At 48.7% G+C, this 13,663-nt stretch overlaps 1 protein-coding gene across 4 annotated transcripts in view; it reads right to left on the bottom strand.

Annotated features, from left to right (window-relative positions):
• The window catches only part of IGDCC4 (immunoglobulin superfamily DCC subclass member 4), a 232,508-nt gene that overhangs the window by 121,488 nt on the left and 97,357 nt on the right, over window positions 1–13,663 (bottom strand). For all 4 annotated transcript variants that reach the window (XM_075896896.2, XM_075896895.2, XM_006129178.5 and 1 more), the window contains one exon: window positions 6,968–7,109. In XM_075896896.2, the coding sequence (XP_075753011.2) occupies window positions 6,968–7,109 (142 nt within the window). The remainder of the gene's footprint in view (window positions 1–6,967; window positions 7,110–13,663) is intronic.

A 13,663-nucleotide genomic window follows, 5' to 3' on the forward strand; every position in this document is an offset into this window, starting at 1 on the left:
TGTGGGTTATCAGCCTGCGAAGAGGACAGGTAAAGAAGAGGCAGCGGATATTCTGCACATGTGGAAGGGAGAGGAGCAATAAAGCAGGAATGCTAGTTTCATGGTCCCGCTGCGCTAATGCTCCACTCTACAAAATCCTGATGGGAAACTCAGCTGTTTGTAGCAGCACACAAGTCATGGGTGCTCTGTTCACTGATCCCGCTCGATACTCACACATCAGCTCCTCCGGCTTGTGTACGCTGGCGACTTCGAGAGAGCATTTTAAGGCAGCTCAGCCAGGGGAGTGATGTCAGCATGGGGCCCAACCCGCAGTCCTTATTGACAGGAGCAGTCTTGTTGGAGCCAATGTGTCCAGTCACTGGAGTCAGGATTGCAGGACCGGGTCACGTATGCTCCGGACAGGACAGTGTTATCCTGAGAACCACTGCGAATGCAGCAGCACTAAACCAAATATTTGTCTCTCTCTCTCTCTGCCGAGAAAGCTCCCCAGTGCGATAAGATTTATTTTTATCACACATCTGCTCTGAGTGTGCATAATTACTATCAGTAATTTCAAACACTAGGAAAGGCATCTACCGGTTCCAAACATAGAAGTCAAACACACTTCCCAACGCATACGGTGGAGATCCATTGCGTAAATACTTTCCTGCTCCACGAGGAAACGGAAACCCAGTTTATAAAAACAACCAACCTCAAACCCACCAACATCTGCAGAGGGACTTTAACTCTCATGGCCGATTTCTGGTAGTACGCCCCGGGTGCTCAGTGCTGTACTACAACTGCAAGGCAGACCCCGAAAACCTCATGATCTAACTTGAAACCTGCTGGTTGAGCTGGATACTAGGGATGGGAGCAGGACTGGCCTTACCATGAGGTGAACGGAGGCGGCCGCCTCAGGTGCCAGACTGTGGGGGGTGCCATTAGGACCCAGAGTGTAGAAAATTGTGACTGCTGCTGGTGCATATGTAGGTAGCAGAGCAGTACTAGGAGAGGAGTAGAACAGGAAAAAGGCAGAATTGAGACTTTTCAAAGTTTTGGCCCAAGCGAGGGGCCATGGGGGTGTCATTTGTGCTCCCCACCTCAGGTGCCAAAATGTTGTGGGCCGGCTCTGGATGTGAGCGCCTAGTTGACTATCCGATAAGCAAACGCTTCTCCGATAGCTGAGTAGCAACTCGACTAGTCCTTCCCTGCCCTTGCTGCCAGGGCTGGCTGCTGCAAACAGGGGCTGCTGGACTCAGCGCAAGCCGAGCAGTCCCAGCTCGCACTGATCACTGTGCCTCTGCATCTTAAATGTAGTAAGAGCCCGGCGGCTCTTACTACAGTTAAAATGCAGAGCCACAGTGCTGGTTGCTCTGGAGCCAGCATGAGCCAGGACTGCTCAGTCCCGGCTCGAGTCAGCTGCTGGAACTACCCTGCTGCGGCTCTGCAGAGCAGCGCATATCGACTAATCGTACAGTCGATACAAACTGTATCAACTATAGGATTAGTCAGATAATCGCATTTTAACATCCTTACTGGATACCCCGCTTCAAAAGACGCAGCCAAGCCCCCAGCATAATCTGCAGAGGCAGAGTTTAGTCCACAAGACTTGCAACCCCGTAGCTGCCATTGAGGACTTCGGCTCTCGGAGGCATGAGTCCCCACAGCTATTCTAGAAGTTTCCTTTTCACTTCAAGGCCTCTCTCTTCAAACACCGGCAATACCTACTGGCCATTGCAGCAGCAGACACCTTGAGGGAGCGTGTCCAAAAACCGCAAGGGTGCCTTTTAGCAGGGCCCACAGGGACGGTGAGCAGCTGATGTTTACAATGACAGCTAAAGCAGCTCCCTCCGTCTGAGGGCTTGGCCCTCGGAGACATTCCCTCCATCTGGTGTCCCACAGGAAATGCCGGCGAGGGGCCTCAATGCCATTTTGCATTCCAAGATTTCGGGATTCTCGCACAATACAGTAGATGAAAACAAGCGCCTTGCCAATGCTCGGGTCTCATATAACACAAACCCTGGCAAATGCAACCATCTGCTCATGCGTAGTTCTCCAATTAGAGAGACAGCAGTCCCGTGTCCCACCGGCACCCAAAGGACCATCTATGGACCCAAGTCAATATCAAAAAGCAATGAAGAATGGATCTCAAAGGCAGGATTATTTTAACGGAAGCACATTGCTTATGCTATGGCTCAGGGAAAGTAAATGCAATGATACCTTAAGATACAAGTAAGGGTCATGTTTACAGCTCTAGTCTTTGATATTGCAGAAAAACTATCCCTTGAAAAACCGGGTGTTAAACAAATGACTAGAGATGTCAAGTGATTAAAACAATGTGAGATGAAACACTATTGCTCATATAGATAGTTTAACTGCTTTCCCTCCTTGATGATTAAGTTATCTCATTATCATTGCTCAAATGACCTCTTCCCTCCAACTTTGGATGTGCAAGTCAAAGCACTGGGTGACTAACTCATCCCATTTGTGTGCACAAATGTACACACTTCCACAGGTCCAATCAGATGCCTCGAGAAGGGTGAGCTGCAAAAATCAATGGCCAGCATACGGTTTGCCTGGAATCTGGTACTGTAGAGAGATTCTGGGTGTCAGCAACCTGAGATCCTTAGACACAGGGAGGTATGGCTGATGGACACCGCAAATGCTCCGCAGCCAACATGTCTTTGAGCGCTTAATTCTTTCAAAAGCTGATTGTATAAAGTCAACCCCAGCAAGCAAATCTCCCTGAAATAGTATATTAGCTAAACATGATTTAAAAGCAAGCTCTGAAGCCAATGATTATGCCTGGCTGTTACAAGGAAAGCAATTTTCAAGCCGCCTATGTTGAAAGCAATCTCCAAGCAAGTAATTTCACAACATCCATCGAGCTGTCATATTAAAAAGCCATTGCCCTATCTATGGCATGCGTCTCCCCTCCCCCATGCCCCCACTTTTTTTTAAAAAACACTTATTTTTCTTCTCATACAAAGCAACAGCTTCCCACAAGCTTCAGATCTCCGCATAGAATCATAGAATCATAGGACTGGAAGGGACCTCGAGAGGTCATCGAGTCCAGCCCCCCGCCCTCAAGGCAGGACCAAGCTCTGTCTACACCATCCCTGACAGATGTCTATCTAACCTGTTCTTAAATATCTCCAGAGAGGGAGATTCCACCACCTCCCTTGGCAATTTATTCCAATATTTGACCACCCTGACAGTTAGGAGTTTTTTCCTAATGTCCAATCTAAACCTCCCCTGCTGCACTTTAAGCCCATTACTCCTTGTCCTGTCCTCAGAAACCAAGAGGAACAAATTTTCTCCTTCCTCCTTGTGACACCCTTTTAGATATTTGAACACCTCTATCATGTCCCCCCTTAATCTTCTTTTTTCCAAACTAAACAAGCCCAGTTCATGAAGCCTGGCTTCATTGGTCATGTTCTCTAGACCTTTAATCATTCTTGTCACTCTTCTCTGTACCCTTTCCAATTTCTCCACATCTTTCTTGAAATGTGGCGCCCAGAACTGGACACAGTACTCCAGCTGAGGCCTAACTAGTGCAGAGTAGAGCGGCAGAATGACTTCACGAGTTTTGCTTACAACACACCTGTTGATACAACCTAGAATCATATTTGCTTTTTTTGCAGCAGCGTCACACTGTTGACTCATATTCAACTTGTGGTCCACTATGACCCCGAGATCCCTTTCCGCCATGCTCCTTCCTAGACAGTCGCTTCCCATCTTGTATGTATGGAACTGATTGTTCCTTCCTAAGTGGAGCACTTTGCATTTCTCTTTATTAAACCTCATCCTGTTTACCTCTGACCATTTCTCTAATTTGCTAAGGTCATTTTGAATTATGTCCCTATCCTCCAAAGAAGTTGCAACCCCACCCAGTTTGGTATCATCTGCAAACTTAATAAGCGTACTCTTTATCCCAATATCTACATCATTGATGAAGATATTGAACAGTACGGGTCCCAAAACAGACCCTTGAGGAACTCCACTTGTTATCCCTTTCCAGCAGGATTTAGCACCGTTAACAACAACTCTCTGACTACGGGTATCCAGCCAATTATGCACCCACCTTATCGTGGCCCTATCTAAGTTATATTTGCCTAGTTTATCAATAAGAATATCATGAGAGACCGTATCAAATGCCTTACTAAAGTCTAGGTATATGACATCCACCGCTTCTCCCTTATCCACAAGGCTCGTTATCCTATCAAAGAAAGCTATCAGATTAGTTTGGCATGACTTGTTCTTCACAAACCCATGCTGGCTATTCCCTATCACTTTATTACCTTCCAAGTGTTTGCATATGATTTCCTTAATTACCTGCTCCATTATCTTCCCTGGGACAGACGTTAAACTGACCGGTCTGTAGTTTCCTGGGTTGTTCTTATTCCCCTTTTTATAGATGGGCACAATATTTGCCCTTTTCCAGTCTTCTGGAATCTCCCCTGTCTTCCATGATTTTTCAAAGATCATAGCTAAAGGCTCAGATACCTCCTCTATCAGCTCCTTGAGTATCCTGGGATGCATTTCATCAGGACCTGGTGACTTGCTGACATCTAACTTTCCTAAGTGATTTTTAACTTGTTCTTTGTGTATCCTATCTTCTAAACTTACCCTCTCTCTGCTTGTATTCACTACGTTAGGCACACCTCCAGACTTCTCGGTGAAGACCGAAACAAAGAAGTCATTGAGCATCTCCGCCATTTCCAAGTTTCCTGTTACTGCTTCTCCCTCCTCACTAAGCAGTGGGCCTACCCTGTCCTTGGTCTTCCTCTTGCTTTTAATGTATTTATAAAAGGTCTTCTTGTTTCCCTTTATGCCTGTAGCTAGTTTAATCTCATTTTGTGCCTTTGCCTTTCTAATCTTGCCCCTGCATTCCCGTGTTGCTTGCCTATATTCATCCTTTGTTAGTTGTCCTAGTTTCCATTTTTTATAGGACTCCTTTTTTATTTTGAGATCATGCAAGATCTCCTTGTTAAGCCAAGGCGGTCTTTTGCCATATTTTCTATCTTTCCTACACAGCGGAATTGTTTGCTTTTGGGCCCTTAACAACGTCCCTTTGAAATACTTCCAACTCTCCTCAGTTGTTTTTCCCTTCAGTCTTGCTTCCCATGGGACCTTACCTACAAGTTCTCTGAGCTTATCAAAATCTGCCTTCCTGAAATCCATTACCTCAATTGTGCTGGTCTCCCTTCTACCTTTCCTTAAGATCATGAATTCTATTATTTCGTGATCACTGTCCCCCATACTGTCTTCCACTTTCAAGTTCTCAACTAGTTCCTCCCTATTTGTTAAAATCAAATCCAGAACAGCTTCTCCTCTGGTAGCTTTTTCAACCTTCTGAAACAGAAAGTTGTCTCCAATGCAGTCCAGAAACTTATTGGATAGCCTGTGCCCCGCTGTGTTAGTTTCCCAACATATGTCTGGATAGTTGAAGTCCCCCATCACCACCAAATCTTGGGCTTTGGATAGTTTTGTTAATTGTTTAAAAAAGGCCTCATCCACCTCTTCCACCTGGCTAGGTGGCCTGTAGTAGACTCCTAGCATGACATCACCCTCATTTTTTACCCCTTTTAGCTTAACCCAGAGACTCTCTACACAGCTATCTCCTACGTTCATCTCCACTTCAGTCCAAGTGTGTACATTTTTAATATACAAGGCAACCCCTCCTCCCTTTTTTCCCTGTCTGTCCTTCCTGAGCAAGCCGTACCCTTCCATACCAACACTCCAATCATGCATCCCATCCCACCAGGTTTCTGTAATACCAATGATATCATGACAGCCTCAAGGATATAAACAACTATTCTTGCAGAAACAGCCTTTGTTCCCAAATCATTTCTGAATCTTGTTGGGTGTTTTTTTTATCTCCCCCTGCGATCACATGTTTAACGTTCTCCTCTGAGGGAATGGTTCTTTCCTCAGAAAGTGAAACCTGATGAACTTTAAGGGACTGAAGAACAATGTCATCATTAGATCCGCAGAGACCTGTGAAGTCTGCGTATCCGCCACTAGAAGAAGGTCCTCTTCTCTTTCCCAAACCACATACACTTTGATTAAGACAAAGAAGCAGGGCAGAAGGATTTTTAAAAATGTATTTATATATTTTGCTAAGAGGAAGTCCACATTCTGACTGGATGGTCCCAGAGGATCCGCTAACAGAATCTTTAGCCCTTGTTACATCTCCGAGCAAAATAGTTAAAGAAAGAGAATTTGGACCAGTTGGCCCAGAAATGTCTTCAGAACCAAACTCTGCACTCAGTTCCACCAGCGAACACCATATCCCACAGTGCACAGTTTAGAGACAGCCACACACAGTCTCAGTTTGTTACAAAACATTGCCTTCAGCAACAGCCCTTGCAAAGACTTAACTTTACACATGGTAAGCAGACCCAGGTCAGTCAATGGGGCTGGTAACTGGGTGGAAGTTAAACGTGCTCTTAAGTCTTTGCAGGACCAAAAACTCAACTGAATATCAAATAGCTGCATTTCCTTGACACGCTTTATGCCATTTGTCTCCTTCGCTAGTTCTCTCCATTGCCATAGTGCCTAATTCCAATCAATCATTAAACACACTGAATGGACAAAAGGAGACATGCTTACTTACAGACTTACACTGAACACCGCCCTTTGATGAATGGACAACCGGCACGCCACAGCCCTGTTTGATGGTTTTCATTATTAGTCAATTTCACTTCTATGAAATTGTCCATTACCACTTATAATGCAGTAGATCTAATGTAGCAAATGCTGCAGGGGAAGGGCACATTTGGGGGAAGGAAATTTGTTTTCTTTTTCCAAAGTTTTATGGATACATTTCTAGTGGTTCTGAAAACATCTGTCCTTACAAAGTCTACATTTTAGGTCCAAAACTGCCCTAACACTGGACCTTAAATACCACATTTTTATAAAAGACGCTCACTTCAACTTGTTAGTAGTAAAGTTGTATTATTACAGAAAAACACAGGCCACTTACCTGGGCTCTGCAGGAACAGCTGTGTGATCCTTCTCCCAGGTGATGACAGGGGTGGGCAATCCTTCGATCCGACACTCAAATCGAGCCATACCATTTTCTTCCACTGTCTGGGATTCTGGCTGTTGAAAAAAACGCGATAAACCTGGAAAAAAGAAAAGAGTTCATTGCTTGACATCTGTGCTCTGAGAAACAAACGCATTCTCAGTTGTTTGAGAAGCTAGATGAGAAGAGAAGAGAAGAGAAGAGAAGAGAAGAGAAGAGAAGAGAAGAGAAGAGAAGAGAAGAGAAGAGAAGAGAAGAGAAGAGAATTCACATTCATGGGCGGCGAGTTACATGGGTTCATGGTGCCCTTGCTCCACCAATATTCAGAGCCGGGGGCCCTGCTCCAGCAATATTTGGAGCTGGGTCTCTCCCCCGGCCCCACCTGGAGCAGGCCCCAGCCCCCTCATGCTACCCCCCCACTGCGCCTCCTTCCACCCCGGCCCCAGGGCGTTCCCCCCGGACCCAGCCCCAGAGTGTCCCCCCACCAGCCCCATCCTGTCCCTGCCGTGCGCAGCTTTCAGTCCAGCTCCCACTTGCCGGCTGCTGCTGGACCCAGGTTGCTTTTGGATGAGCCATACAATTTGTGCAGAGAAGGGTGAATTTCACCCGCTCAGCACTGCCCAGCACATGTGTTGCACAAACAGGTGTAAAGCAGGAAAACCCGCTTGTCCATTGACATTACACTAGCACCTAGAGCCCACACCCAAGTCAGGGCCCCCTGGGCTAGGCACGGCACAGACACACAAGGACACACACTCCCAGCAGAGTTGACAGCTTCCGCGAGCCCCTGGACAAGGCTGGGGCAGGGGGAGCTCTGTGCTCCCAGAAGGGGTGGAGCCAATGGTGGAAGGGGCGGGGCCAAGGGTAGACTGGGTAGAGCCAAGGGCGCCAGTCCTCAGTGCTGCCCAGAACACGGCATATCTGTCCCCCCCAACCCTTAGTGCTTCCTGGAGCACGCAGCCCGGCACTTGGCTAGCAATTTAAGGAGAGGGGGGTTCTGGACACCGCCTCTGCTCCAGTTGCAGGGCACCGAGGCAATTGCTCTCTTTGACCCCCTTGGTGGCGGCCTGCACACTCCCTGCCCCGACGAGTTTATAAGCTAAGCAGACAGACAGACAAGGGGAGTATTATTATTGGCACTGGACAGACGAAGGCCTGAGGCACTGAAAGGTGAAGGGACTGGCCCACGGTCACACAGCGAGTGTGTCTGAGCCAGAAGCCGAGACCTGCCTACTGAGTGCCAGGCCATTGCTCTACCCACTGGGCTTTTCTCCCTCTTGCCAAGGAGCTGATTGGCTGTGGGGCCACAGAGGATGTACCCGGAGGCCTCGGTCCAACGAAGAGCACTGGGCTTCCCTCCTAAAACGCACCCAAGCCTCAGAGCCCCCTTGTCAAGTTTTACTCTTTAGAGTAAGGAGGTGGAAATTTGCGTCTGCTCTTCCTGCTCCCGTCTCACCCAGGGTGAGTGTCCAGTCACACCTGCCCTGGGGCCCCAACCTTCTCCCACTCCAGTGCCCTACGTCACCCGAGAGCAGATGGTGGTATCAGTGTGGTACTCTGAGGGCCTGTGTCTGCCCCACAAGAATTATTCCCCTGCGGCCAAGTCTACACTAGATCTTTATAGGCTACCGGCTCGGCGGGGCGGATGCCCCTCCCGGAGCACAGCAAGCGACAGCGCTGTAAAGCGCCAGCGTGCACCAGGCCACAGCACTGGGAGCTGCACTCCCGGCACTATTAGCTACTCCCCTTACGTCGTGGCCACTTTCCGTTTCAAACGCTGCCACGGCTGCGCTCTAAACAGGTAAGTGTAGACCAAGCCCCAGGCTGGCAATCTCAGAAGAGAGCCCCAGGACTGAATGGCAAACCCCTCCTTGGAAAGGGCGGGGTCTCAGGTGGAAGGGGTGGGGCCAGGCATCTGGCCCTCAGTGCAGCCCGGATACCCCCCCAGTGCCATCCGGAGCATGCTACCTGGGGCTCTGGCAGCCATTTCAATAGTCCAGGCCATGGGGCAGTTGACCCCTTTCCCCGCCCCAATCAGTGGGACCGAGGGGGAGAGGGGGGAGTACTATATTCTGCTAGGAGTCTCACTGAAACCAGCAAGACTAGGGTTGCCAGGTGTCTGGTTTTGAACCGGACAGTCCAGTATTTGAGCTTTCTGTTGGGGAAACACACTGAGAAAATAGAAACGTCCGGTATGTTCTAAATAAGATGGAATGTCGATTGTGATGGAATGTCAAGTGTGTCCGGTATTTTTGTTGAAACCATCTGGGAACCCTAAGCAAGACTATCCATTGAATCAGGGGTGAGGAGGAACCTTTTTTGGGCCAGGGGCCGCTGACCCACAGAAAAATCAGTCAAGGGCCACACAAGTGAGAAGCAAACAAAACCCAACCAATCCCGCGCTGACACGGACCCCAACTGAGAAGGGGACAGACACTCCCCACATTCCCCTTACACACCAGAGCTTGGGGGGGGGCCAGGCTAGTAGATTTTGTGTGCTCCAGCCCCACGGAAGAATAGTGAGGGGTGCGGGGGGGGGAGGCTGGAGCACCAATGCAGACTCTCCAATGCTGAAGAGCCTTGGGGGCCGAGCCAGATCCAGCCCCCTGGGCCTTGGGTTCCTCACCCCTGCATTACAGTGCTCCTCAGGGTATCAAAATCTGACCTTAAGGTAGGATCCAGGAGCAAAGCCTGGACCATTTTACTAGAAGGCCATTTTCCAGGGCTCAGTGATGAAGGACTGGATAAGTCCTGCAGTACACTCCAGTGGGGAGAGTAATGGTGAAGCATTGCAACCACGTGGGCATTGAAAAGGCAAGGTGGCTGGCATGCAATGGCGAAAGACAGGAATGTCATCGTTTAAATCACTCTGTCGGGTTTAGCTGGAAGTCTCCCTTCAGCCTTGCAAATCTGTCATGAAAACTGACTCAGCTGGCCAGAAAACCTCCATCCCCGCCCTTCCCAGGACGATGACTAGAACGAAAAGCTTCTTATTTTACCTTCCGGTCGCCGAAGCAGCATGCTGCAGGTGAGCGAGTGCCACTCTGCAAGCCTGCCTGGGGATGAAACGGAACCCAAGCGGCTGCACGTCAATAATGGCACATTCAAATCTAGCGCACGGCCTTCCGCTGACATTTTACACTGAGCTGGAGCTAAGCCCTCCTCCCCCCCGCCCAATCAGACTTTTAACCTGTCTCGAGAGACGACCGCCCACCCTTCTCCCCAAAGGTCAGGTTGAGCAGTACAGAGAGCTCTGAGCTTGGAGAGATTCCCTGCCAGAGACATTACACCCTGGTCAGAAAAGGCCCTCTATGAGTGGAATTTCAGCCTTCTCAAAATGCCTCTCTCATCTTGCCACCAAATTCTGTCTTCATGTATTTTCTCCCTTTGTTCCTGTTACAATTATTAGTATTTATTTATAGGATGGTACCATCCAGATAGCCCAGCTGAGGACACTGTAGGAAACCACTGTAACAAAACCCCTGCATGCCCTACAACAGGGCTACTCAACTTTGGAAACCCGGGGGCCACAACTTAAGTGTAGTTGCATATACATACACATATACATGCAAATATATGCAAATAGCTTCTTTCACACTGACGGGCATGAATACAAAGGACTTCCCACAATGCCCCAGTGCTCCCAGCACCTCCTCCCTGGGGGCTAGAAATGCCGACACCTGTACCTGTCTGTTTCAGCCAGCCCGTCCGCTTGCATCTTTCAGTGCTCACCCCGCCTGGTAGATGGTTCGCCGTTGTGGAGCGTGTTCCCAGTGGAGCCATGTTCAAAGGATCCCACCGTGGGCTGCATGTTGAGCCCCGGGTAAACCCGAACTGCACCGTGGGCCGCAAGTAAGCGGGCCACGGGCCGCGAATTGAGTACCCTGCCTTACATTGACCGGACTAGCAAAGAGCGGGGGAGGCAAATAGAAGCCTGGAGAGAGGAACGGACTTGCCAGAGGTCACCCAGCAGACTAGTAGCAGTTAGGAATGGAGCCCAGATCTCCTAAGCCGGAGCCTGATACCTTCTCCACACTTGCCCCTCTAAGTTTTGTTGGGTCTCTTGCACACGCCAATCTCCCAGCGACTACTAATGACATGCAGCGCCTTTGACCTCGAGTCTTCTGCTTCCAGGTCAGACTCAAAGTAACATCTGGTGACTGTCCCATGGCCCGTGTGTGCAATGAGCTGGTAGTCTCAGTAGATGTCCCCCAAAACACCACTGCAATTACGGAAGCGAGAGTGGGAAATCTGTGCCTACACCCAGGAGTAAATGGACCAAGGAGTGAAACTACCCTCTCATAATGAAGGTGCTCATTCCAGAATGGCTCATTCCATAACTGGTGGGCAAGGAGAAGAGCTTGCACTACCGCTGCACAGCTCACTCTGCAGTGAGGACTTTGCTCTCTGGGGCTGCCAGTCTGGGATCATTCATCCACACTTAAAGGCTACATCTAGACTGGCATGATTTTCCAGAAATGCTTTTAACGGAAAAGTTTTCCGTTAAAAGCATTTTCGGAAAAGAGCGTCTAGATTGGCACGGATGCTTTTCTGCAAACGCACTTTTTGTGGAAAAGCGTCCGTGCCAATCTGGACGCGCTTTTGTGCAAAAAAGCCCCAGTGGCCATTTTCGCGATCGGGGCTTTTTGCACAAAGAAATCTGAGCTGTCTACACTGGCCCTTTTGCACAAAAGTTTTGCGTAAAAGGGACTTTTGCTCGAACGGGAGCAGAATAGTATTTCCGCAAAAAGCGCTGATTTCTTACAGTAGGAAGTCAGTGGTTTTGTGGAAATTCAAGCGGCCAGTGTAGACAGCTGGCAAGTTTTTCCAGAAAAGCAGCTGATTTTCCGGAAAAACTGGCCAGTCTAGATACCGCCAAAATGTTTTAGGACTCTGCATGGCTTCACTTCTCCGTGTCCTTTAAAATCAATGGCCGTGCAAATTCACTACAATCGCTAATTCTTCAAGCAGCTGGAATGCAGGAGAGACAAACCCACAATCAAGTTTGCTTCTACGTCCTCTGTAAGCTTTGTGTGACCCTTCTAACACAATCGCATGACACCCAAAACACAAAGTAAATATCATGCATATAATGCAGCACTTTGGCATTCATGTTCAGCTTCTGTCGGCAGAAACGTGATACGCTCCAGCACCACTCCTTCCAGACACAGCAAACACATTCACCCGGAGGCCACAATTACTGTAATTTTATAGATTCTCCCTCACAAAACTGTTTACAGTAAATTCACAGCTTTCACAAAACTTGACAAACGGCGTGATTAAAATGCAGAGATACACCTTTCTGCAGCAAAAATGGGGAGTATTTAGGGCTTCGAGAAACCTGCAAATCTAATTAATTGACTCAACATCTATTCACCTAGAAAACAGATTGGAACTAGAAGTCATCACAGATTAACGCTGTCTCATTTGTAACAGTAACCCCTAAAATCAGCATATTAATTCTGCCAAGTGGCCAGGGTAAAATCCATCCCTTTGTATCCCTGATACAGGGCATTTGACTGACACCAGTAAATCAGGTGAGCTCTGCACATCCATGGATATCCGCTTTATAGCTGCAGATGTGGATATGGATATCTGCGGCTCATTTTTGCATTTTGTAGCCGCACAGGACTCTGTAAACCAGCCTCTGACCAGCCTTGTTGCATGTTGTACACAATGTTGTTGTGGCTATATCGGTCCCAGAATACAAATATACTGCCTCACTCACCTTGCCTCTCTTGCACAGCACGTACTAAGTTGTGTCTGAACCTTTGGCCAGAATGAGGCCACCCAACTTCACTGGTTTGGGAATAACGCTGCCAGAGAAGTCCAGGAAGTGCTGCCAAATTTTCCAGCCAGTACTGCTGACCACTCAGAGAAGGTGAACTATCCCACACTGCTGCATGTGACAGGACTCAGTACCCACTGTCTCCCGTGTTCCACTGTGAACACAGGTCCCTATATGCCATCAGGTGGCTAGGGCTACGTCTGAACACGGCTGGCAAAAGAAGAAATCCAAGCAACTATCCACCATCATTCCCATTTAGAAGAGGGCAGATGACATGTCACGTACACACTTGGATACCTGAATCAAGGTGGTCCTCTCCGAGAACTAGTCCCAAATCAATAGCACAATCTTCTTGAGAAGCAACGGAAACCGGCCAAACGCTGGACAGAAGAGTGAGCAATCCATCCTTCCCGAGGGGGGCTGCGAAAAGACCCGTCCTTCCCCTCGCTTTGTCTTTCTGTCTCTGGCAGGCAGCCAGATTTCAGAAGAACATAAAAGTTCGGCCGCAGGAGCCAACCTCTGCATTCTGCTGAATCCGGGGGCTGAACCTGGGGATAAAATGGTTTTCTATGGGGTGCATCAGTCCAAAGGCAGCAGAGACTTAAGTGCAGCCAGTCTTGGTAGGGTAAAGGAAACCCACATGCTGCAGGAAAAGGAGCAGCAGCTCAGCGCCACAAGGCTGTAACCGTAGCAGCAAATCTCTATGCTGCAAAGGTTTCAAAAGTATCACCTGCCACAGAGGCCCACTGATGGGAGGGGAGCACAGGGGACAATTGCCCAGCTGCCTGGGTGATTTAAAAGGGCCCAGGAGTCCCAGCCCGGTGAAAGCGAGTGAGGGCGGGGGAGAGCAAGTGATAGAGGGATGA

This window comes from Pelodiscus sinensis, chromosome 14 (genome assembly GCF_052426305.1).
Source record: "Pelodiscus sinensis isolate ZL-2025 chromosome 14, ASM5242630v1, whole genome shotgun sequence".
NCBI classification, from domain to species: Eukaryota; Metazoa; Chordata; order Testudines; family Trionychidae; genus Pelodiscus; species Pelodiscus sinensis.